General features: G+C 44.2%; 1 protein-coding gene across 1 annotated transcript; it reads left to right on the plus strand.

Moving 5' to 3' along the window:
- Window positions 1–240: 240 nt before the first annotated feature.
- On the plus strand, window positions 241–8,725 carry LOC138352894 (zinc finger protein 85-like). The gene is made up of 2 exons (XM_069305445.1): window positions 241–3,508; window positions 8,389–8,725. Exons 1-2 carry the CDS (start codon window positions 2,707–2,709, stop codon window positions 8,436–8,438), a joined length of 852 nt encoding a protein of 283 aa, XP_069161546.1. The 5' UTR covers window positions 241–2,706; the 3' UTR covers window positions 8,439–8,725.
- Window positions 8,726–9,380: the final 655 nt, after the last annotated feature.

Consider the following 9,380-nt stretch of genomic DNA (forward strand, 5'->3'; position numbering starts at 1 on the left):
ATCCTATACTTGGGTCAGTTTCATTATGGCTCGGAACACATCCACTATGGGAGAGCTATTTCCTTCAAAAAGTATAATCGTTTGGCTTTATGTTTAAAGAAACAATTTCAAGTACATTCTTTGATTGAAAAACATGAATATAAATACAAGTGTTAATTGTAAATGACCAGTTATAAACTAAAATAAGAAGTAGGAAAAATGATATGTGGAACCAGACAAAAACATTGGAACGCTCAGGTGATGAGAGGGTAAACAACCGCCACCATTTTAGCAGCACCCGCCGGTGATGTCCAGCACGAGCATTAAGGGAAAACCTTGACACAAACTGCACCTATCATAAAGAAGAAGCACCACCACTGACCGCCAAGTGCTCACATCAAGTCTAACTTTAAGAAACAACACTCAAGCCTTGACGCTCCTCCCAACATCCGGGGGAGAAAACCTTCACACAAACTGCACCTGTCATAAAGAAGATGAAGACTCACCAGTGTCCACAGTGTCTGAAGGTATTCACCTGTCCTGCAAATGTGAAGACTCACATGTTAGTGCATTCAGGTGACAAACCTCATGAATGTCCAGAGTGTGGGAAGAGATTCAGTCGTCTTGGAAGTATGAAGACTCACATGTTAGTGCATTCAGGTGATAAACCTCACGAGTGTCCAGAGTGTGGGAAGAGATTCAGTGAGCGTGGAAATATTAAGACTCACAGGATGGTGCATGTGGATGAGAGACCTTTTCAATGTGCCGAGTGTGGCAAAAAATTTAGAGAACGTGTGTAGCGAGTAGATTATCCCAATAATATACTCGCTCCAAATATAGTGTTAATGTTCCTGTCAACCTTTGGAGATGAATGAGGTGAGGCGTTGCCCGGGCAACACGGTGAGATGCCCGAGCAATATAAGCAGCGGTGTAGCGAACATTAACTAGTCTACTTTCAAGTGTGGTCTAGAGCAGACACTTGCGAGATACTGTACCGACGCTCAGTGCGCTCAACTCACACCAAAGTATCACCGGTGTACTTCTGTATATTCGACCAAATATATATATATAGTATCTTAGTGTCTGTGTTTATTTGTCACCATACTTTACGTAACAATAGAACCGTTACATTGGTGACCCAGTGAGTGAAAAAGAATACCTAGTCACAAACTAGATCTTCGTCATGGATTTATCTACCAGGTTTCCAGCATACAACGCAGATGATTCAGAATTTTGGTTCATGCAGATGGAGGCTATTTTCGACCTTCACGAAGTTTCGACGATACCCAGCCACGATGGACTACAACATGGACTCTCACTGGACCTCTACTGCTACTGTTAGCTGTGATGGAACGCTGCCAACACCCTCGCCACAGCTTTGATTTTCATCGCGATCGTCTCTGCATTTTCATCTACTACGGCTTGCTGCTCCACGATCATTACTCACTCATCTGGCAGCTTCATCAGTAACTACATAATGTGTGATCTACAGCCTGTCCTGGCGACTCTCCGTCGCTGCCAGGGCACTGCTTGTTCTACAGGGGCGCCCACGAAAGCTGCTCTTTCGTCAGATTCATCTACACGTTCACTGCATTTTGATACTCGGCCGACTCAAGCCCTTTTCGCAGTACAGGACTTACAGCTTGCGTTTCCGACACTTCGTCGCCTTCAGGACAATTCAGCTCTAGATGTGATTACCTCATTGTCCTAACTACGTGCCTACATTACCTCCTAATGTCCTGGTGCCCGAGCCCATCCGCCCCGGATCTAAATGCTCCACCAGCGACCCAAGGACGCAACAATTATGCACATTCTTCTCTCCTGCTACACCGAGCTTGTCCACACACTGCCTACATCTTTTGGTACCAGACTACAATTTCCACAGTCAACAATGTAGTACTCGGCGTGTACAGTCCTAATCAACCCAAGACGCTACAGCTTCGACACAGAGCAGACAGCAGACTACGACCGCGTCGAGCCGCCACGCTCTCGCTCCCCGAGTTTAGACACTCACAATTCTCAATCGAGCCGCCACGCTCTCCCACATAGAGCTCCACGACTCCGGCCTCACTCAGCTCTCTGCTCTGCTCCAGGCTTCGTCTCAACGTCTGCGACACTGCTAACTCCAGAGACACATCCGCCGACTACGCAGTTCACTTTTCGACCCCAATTACCAGCCGCACCACAACCTGATCCTACGACGACGGACGATCCTGTGCGACCTCCCACCCTACGACCCCAGTTAGATGACATCAGCGAAGAGGAGGAAGTTAACTTTGATGGTTATATAACGCGAGCAGGGCGTACAATTCACCGACCAGCTAAGTTCCTTGATCAAGTATTTTTCCATTCATCCCCTGGGAGGGGGAGTTCTGTAGCGAGTAGATTATCCCAATAATATACTCGCTCCAAATATAGTGTTAATGTTCCTGTCAACCTTTGGAGATGAATGAGGTGAGGCGTTGCCCGGGCAACACGGTGAGATGCCCGAGCAATATAAGCAGCGGTGTAGGGAACATTAACTAGTCTACTTCCAAGTGTGGTCTAGAGCAGACACTTGCGAGATACTGTACCAACGCTCAGTGCGCTCAACTCACACCAACGTATCACCTGTGCACTTCTGTATATTCGACCAAATATATATATAGTATCTTAGTGTCTGTGTTTATTTGTCACCATACTTTACGTAACAATAGAACCGTTACACGTGGAACTATAATAAGGCACATGTTAGTGCATTCAGGTGACAATCCTCATGAATGTCCAGAGTGTGGGAAGAGATTCAGTCAAGGTGGAAGTATGAAGACTCACATGTTAGTGCATTCAGGTGACAAGCCTCACGAGTGTCCAGAGTGTGGGAAGAGATTCAGTAAACATGGAAATATGACGACTCACATGTTAGTCCATTCAGGTGACAAACCTCACGAGTGTCCAGAGTGTGGGAAGAGATTCAGTGAGCGTGGAAGTATGAAGACTCACAGGATGGTGCATGTGGATGAGAGACCTTTTCAATGTGCCGAGTGTGGCAAAAAATTTAGAGTACGTGGAAGTATAATAAGTCACTTGTTAGTGCATTCAGGTGACAAACCTCATGAATGTCCAGAGTGTGGGAAGAGATTCAGTAAACGTGGAAATATGACGACTCACATGTTAGTCCATTCAGGTGACAAACCTCATGAGTGTCCAGAGTGTGGGAAGATATTTAGTCGGCATGGACATATGAAGACTCACAGGATGGTGCATGCGGATAAGAGACCTTTTCAATGTGCTGAGTGTGGCCAAAAATTTAGAGAACGTGGAACTATAATAAGGCACATGTTAGTGCATTCAGGTGAGAAACCTCATGAATGTCCAGAGTGTGGGAAGAGATTCAGTCGTCTTGGAAGTATGAAGACTCACATGTTAGTGCATTCAGGTGACAAGCCTCACGAGTGTCCAGAGTGTGGGAAGAGATTCAGTCGTCTTAGTAATATGAAGAAGCACAAAATGACACATACAGATAATAGGCTAAACACTTCGAGTGTGGAAGGTAATTAAGAGAATGTTGAAGGATAATGAGACACATACAGGTATAGTAACTTAACTTTAATGTAACAGTGTGCTATCACAATGTCAGTTGGATGTTCTTCAAAGGTAATTCTATTTTGTTTAAGAAATACACTTCACCATGAAAGGTAAAGATCAAGATATTTTATTATATTGTTCTTTTATGAAAGTTAGATGACCAAACAAGAACTAGAGAAGCTGTCACTATAGGAAAATTCAAAATTGCTTATAAGTATAGAAATATCTCTTTAGTTTAGCAAAGATAAATCAAAGCTTTAAATATTTTTCTTCATATTTATGTAAATAATAATGTGCTTTCTGTTTTTGTTCTCTGTGAAAATTTATTTAAAATGTAATATACTCTGTAGCAAAGTTATGGACATTATTGTTGTAATATTATTTAGCATTGGTGCTGGTGAAGAAGACAGTCTGAGACGTACTTAAGATGAGACCATTTGATTGATAGGGAAATGTAGGTTAATCAAGGAATTTTCTCATCAGATTCATATGCAAACTGATGTCTATTTTATATTTTTTGTTTAGGCATATTTATGTATAATACTCTTGATTATAAATATTTCACCGAAGAGTTTATTGAAGGCAGATTGGCATATATAACTGTCAGTCAAGTTAATATGAAATTTAAATTTATATTACTGTAGAAATTTACATCACTCTAAATTTACCAGAAATTTATATTACTCTAGCCTAACTTTATCAGTTATGCTGTAATTGTCTTGGAATAATATTTTACCCGATTTACCTGAGGGCCACTAACCCTAGTGGCCTGGATAAAAACGGGAAGCTGGTAGCTTGTTGAAGGTTCCCTTCCCCCCCCCACCCACCAATTTTCCTTGATTTTTTCCAGGTATATTTTGAAATTCAGCACATTTTGGCAGTTATGGCATTGGCGGGTAGTCAGTTCCATCGATCAATAACCCTGTGGGTGAAAAAGCCTGATTCAAAGTTATATTAGCTTAATTAGCAATAATATTATCCTGATTCATATAATCCTCTGTCAATTATATTATCCAAACTGGCAAATATATTAAGATGATTGTGAATTACATAAACCTTACTGGCAATTATATTAGCATGACTGTCAATTTATATCAGAGATATTTATGTATGTTGTGGTGCTCGTGGGTTCTATTACATCTATCAATGGAGAGTTTCAGATCAGGAGTAGCATTTAGGAACAAGGTTTTGTACATGTAAATAGCACAAGAGAATGTGTAGAGGGAGTGTATATTTAGCATGTTCAGGGATTTAAACAGAGAGGCTGTGTGTTGTTTGAAGACAGTTTTATTGTTCTGATAACAGATTTTTATTGGGTGGTGATGAGCATCAGGTAATTTGCAGTGGATGAATGAACCCCATGCACAGATACCATATGTTCACATACCAACCCTAATTTTCAAAGAAACCTCTAGATTTTTAGCTCCAGCCATTTCATTGCTCTACAACAAATCATTTGAACTCCAAACCTTTCCTGATATTCTAAAGGGAAAAAAGCAGGAGTAACCTTAGTCCATTAAAGTGTCAATCTCACTGAAGTCAACAATTATATACCAATATCAACTCTGCAGATTTTGTCTAAAATATTTTAAAGAGTTAATCTACAAGCAGCCTTAATCTTATTTAGCAAAACAAAATTTACTTAGTTCTTGCCATAATTGTTTCAGGCCCAAAAAAGGACCAATCATGCACCGATTAGTATGATTAACATTATATATGCAGCTCTTGGAAGAAATGAGTACCCGTGTTCATTTATTTGTTGACCTACATTAAGACTTTTTTACACTGTTAACACATTAACTTTCTTAAATTACAACATTACAGAGTAAGAGGTTAATCCCACCAATACCTAGAGTCTTACCTTAGTGACAGGCTCCAGTATGTCTCTGTGAATGATTCCAATTCACCCACTCTACCTATTAACCCTGGTGTTACACTGGGCAGTATCACTTCACCCTCTCGTCTTTCTCATCTCTCCCTCCCTTTCCAGCCCGTTGCCATCATGAGGGGGCTTGGTTGGCGGATGGTAGAGTGTGATGCTCCATGAGACAGTGTCCTCTGTCCTTTTGAAGCCTAATGCTCTTGCTGCCATCTTCGCTAATTGTGCTGAATGCTTTTTCCTATTAAGTTTAATTTTTCCTTCCCAATTCTCCTGTTTAATTGCTATTTCCTTGTGACGTTTTGCAATTCTTGATTATTCTTTCAGATGTTTTCTTCTGTTTAGACACCGGTTTTTTGGGGAGGCACACCCTCTCACCCGTAAAACTGTGGTACTCGGCATTGTCGAGCAAGAGGACACCTTTATTGTCAATCATTTCCTTCATTGCTGAGCCCAATTATATCGTGCTGAGCTTCCATTATATCTTGACGGGCTGTTGATTCCTATGGTTGCGATTGTATGGCGTATATCTACAGTGCACCTCTGGGGGTGGGGGGGCCTTTGTCTTGTTGGGTGTCCTATCTTCTAATTGTGGCTCCATGGTGGGTATGGGGCCTTGTTTGTTGATGAAATGTTTACTCATTCATTTTCATGCTGATATCTGACCCTCTTTTTAACTTCTATGACGTGAGGGGTGGGAGACCAGGCCCCCAAGTCGGACTGTGATGGAAAGCTGGGCTCTGTAGCCCACACTACATTGGTCCCAGATCAGGCAGCTCCTGACTCTCCCTGCTTAATGGGGTTCTGGGAGCTCTTCTACTACCTGACTTGTGAGTGCTTGGTCCACCAGGTCCCAACTACTGCTATCTGCTCCCCCTCCCACCTCTGTGGCTGGGTTGAGCCTCAAGCTCCCAATGATGACCACCTCATCACATGGAGTGGCTCCATCTCTCATTGTAACAACTGGGGCCTCTTTCCCCCCCCCCCCCCTCCCTCTTACTGGGGATTACTTACAAATTACATCTTTTGGATGTAATTTGATTCATTTGTTAAGAGCATGTTGTTATGGCCCTACTGGGATGCAACCGGGTTCTTTTCTGATGGTATTAGTGTTTTGGGTATCCGGCACCAAGTTAGTAGAGGCTTTCATCGGGTGAGCTCCGTAACACAAGTAAAATCAACAGGGAAGGTACATTAAATACACAAGTATACTTAATTATATATATTCCTTTCCCACCACCATATGTAAATTAAAGTCACAAAAGGGAATTATTACTACACAGTATTTACATCTTCGTCTTCCTCTGAAGACACTGGATACTTGGCGATGCTCACTCTGGGTAGTTTTTCCTGGTTTTCTCTTCCGTCGCCCAGGACCCACGATGAATCTTCCCTGGCCACAGGCCAGCCAAATTACAACCCACTGGGTGCCTCGTTGTGATGGCCTACAACCACAGTCCAGCCTGTAGCTGGCAGGTACTAGTCAGCCTCGCTGTTAGGCCACTCCATGACTATTACTAGGGTTGTGAGCCCTAGGCAGGAGCCTCGTGTGACTCGCTGTTCACTCTCCTCGGTCGGCACCGCAGTGGGTGGTCTCTTCCACCAGCCAGCCCCGGAGACAGCGAATCCTGTCACTGCCACTCCTCAGGCAGGCTATCACACACTCAGCAGAGTTCGTCCAGGGGTGGCTCACAACTTCTACAAAGCAGACTGGTGAAGAGACCTTGGCTGCCTTGGGTAGACTGATTCAACGTACCTCACAGCCGTCCTAGGTTGACTCTGAAAGCAGACACGTCATCAGTACTGGGTGTGGTGTTTGTGTGTTACTGAGGAAGTCTTGGTTGTAGGGTTGATATAAAGCCATCACTTGGTTACTGACTTTAATAGTTAAACTGATACATGACTAGTAGCTACCAAGCTTGGCGGGCGTCCTGTACGCTCTTGTTTACCTTCTCTGGCATCTGCTCCGCCACACATAGAAAATGGATGGTACCATTTTCTGTGAACATGACACTGGGGACACTACATGGGATCACTAGGAAACATCACTTACTACCTTAGACACGAACGTCCACCTATTCACTCCATAGATGGCGTTCACTCTAAGCGCCACCTCACCAGAGGTCAGCAGCGGCTACATCACGAGCCAACTAGGACAGGCATCCAGCACTTATTGCTGGCATCTCTCGTCATCACTAGATGGCGTTGTCCATGTGGGATTTATGGGAGCGGACTCACAGATGGCGTGAACTTCACGGCTTCGTGCTCAGGCGAGGAATTTTGGTTCGTAACACACGTGCCCAAAGCCCATACTTTGGGCACACTATACAGTAATGTAAGTTTGCCTCAGGTAATAAATAACAGTGATCATCATTACCCGGTTTCAGGGGATGGACGGTGTTTCAGGCCATCCTCCAAAGGTTTCACAATGTCAAGAAAACGGTCAATTTAAAGTAGTCTCTCCTACCCTACCAGAGGCTCCAAAACAGAAAATGGGACAGTACATCACTTTTTTTTTTTTTTTTTTTTTTTTTTTTTTTTTTTTTTTTTTTTTTTTAGATATATACAAGAGTTGTTACATTCTTGTACAGCCACTAGTACGCGTAGCGTTTCAGGCAGGTCCCTGGAATACGATCCCCTGTCACGAAGAATCGTTTTTTCATCCAAGTACACATTTTACTGTTGCGTTAAACAGAGGCTACAGTTAAGGAATTGCGCCCAGTAAATCCTCCCCGGCCAGGATACGAACCCATGACATAGCGCTCGCGAAACGCCAGGCTGTCTTACCACTACACCACGGAGACTTTTTTGAGTTGCTTTCATTTTCTTGTAAATTTTTTGGCCTTGTGTGATGCATATGAGCAAAAAGTGATGCTCTTTATCGGAGGACAGGTTAGGTCCTCAGGTTAGGTCCTTTACTCGGAGTAAAGAGAATATTATAGACAATCTTTTTTTTTCTTTGGCAGGAACACCACTTGAATATGGCGTTGCTTGTGTGGGTGTCGCGGCGAAGTGATCTGGCCGCAGCGGTGCGACCCATCGTGGCTGTACTGATTTACGTCCTGGATGATCCCGGAAGCGCCTTAGTCGGACCTTAGCGTGCATCTTAGCCCGGACTCAAGTTTGAACCCTCATTACGGCCTTTGTGGATTTGTTCATTAAATGTATCATGATATTGTGATTTCTGTATCACAAGTGATGTTCTTTTCCTTAAGAATGTATTCCATGATTTGTATACAGATAAAGGTTTGATTGATAACAGTTGTGTACCTCAACTTGTCTTGATAATAAACAATAAAAGTATATTTGAGTTTAAAAACTTATTATTGCTGTCAGGTTTCCTAATTTCTGGAGTACAAGACGACTGGTATTGCCCCTTTTAACCCCCTCTGTGGTGCCTCCTTGCCGTGGTGAGGGGCTCACGTACACCTCCCTGTGACCGGTGTAGGTTGCCTTTGCCCCCTCTCCTGCCCCTTTTTGGGTGGTGGACGTGCTGAAGGGCACCACGTAGGGGCCTTATGAGCTATCGGACCACCCGCTGGAGGGGTCGCCTGTGAGGGGCCGCCCAGAGTGGATGGTTGGGTGTCCAGGCTGGGGCGATAGAGGGAATGGGGTCTTAGCACCAGTGTGGGAGAATGGACGATGTAGTAGGACTCCCCTGTTGAAAAGGGGGAGCACCGCTGGGGACGACACACTCTGCACTGGCCCATGCTCGGCCTCCCTGGCTGCCCTGGTAGGTGGTATCTCTTGGTTCCAGGTCCCAAACTTTTGATATTGTTTGCTGCATGGATGATGACACGACTTCTCTTACCCAGGCTCATGGGGTGGGCGACCAGGCCCCTGAGTCGGACCGTCCTGGAAGACTGGGATCTGTAGCCTCCACTACAGGGCCCAGTTTAGGCCCAGACCGGACTCTTCCTTCCTGCTCCCCTCCCTCCTCTGTGGTTGGGTCGAGCCC

Source organism: Procambarus clarkii, chromosome 55, assembly GCF_040958095.1.
Source record: "Procambarus clarkii isolate CNS0578487 chromosome 55, FALCON_Pclarkii_2.0, whole genome shotgun sequence".
Lineage (NCBI taxonomy): Eukaryota > Metazoa > Arthropoda > Malacostraca > Decapoda > Cambaridae > Procambarus > Procambarus clarkii.

What these genes read in the sequence shown, in the direction of transcription:
- LOC138352894 (XM_069305445.1), top strand. Translation starts at nt 2,707, where the DNA reads ATGTTAGTGCATTCAGGTGACAATCCTCATGAATGTCCAGAGTGTGGG. An exon ending in AAACACTTCGAGTGTGGAAG is followed by an intron (nt 3,509 to 8,388) that starts GTAATTAAGAGA and finishes TTTCTTTGGCAG; the next exon opens with GAACACCACTTGAATATGGC.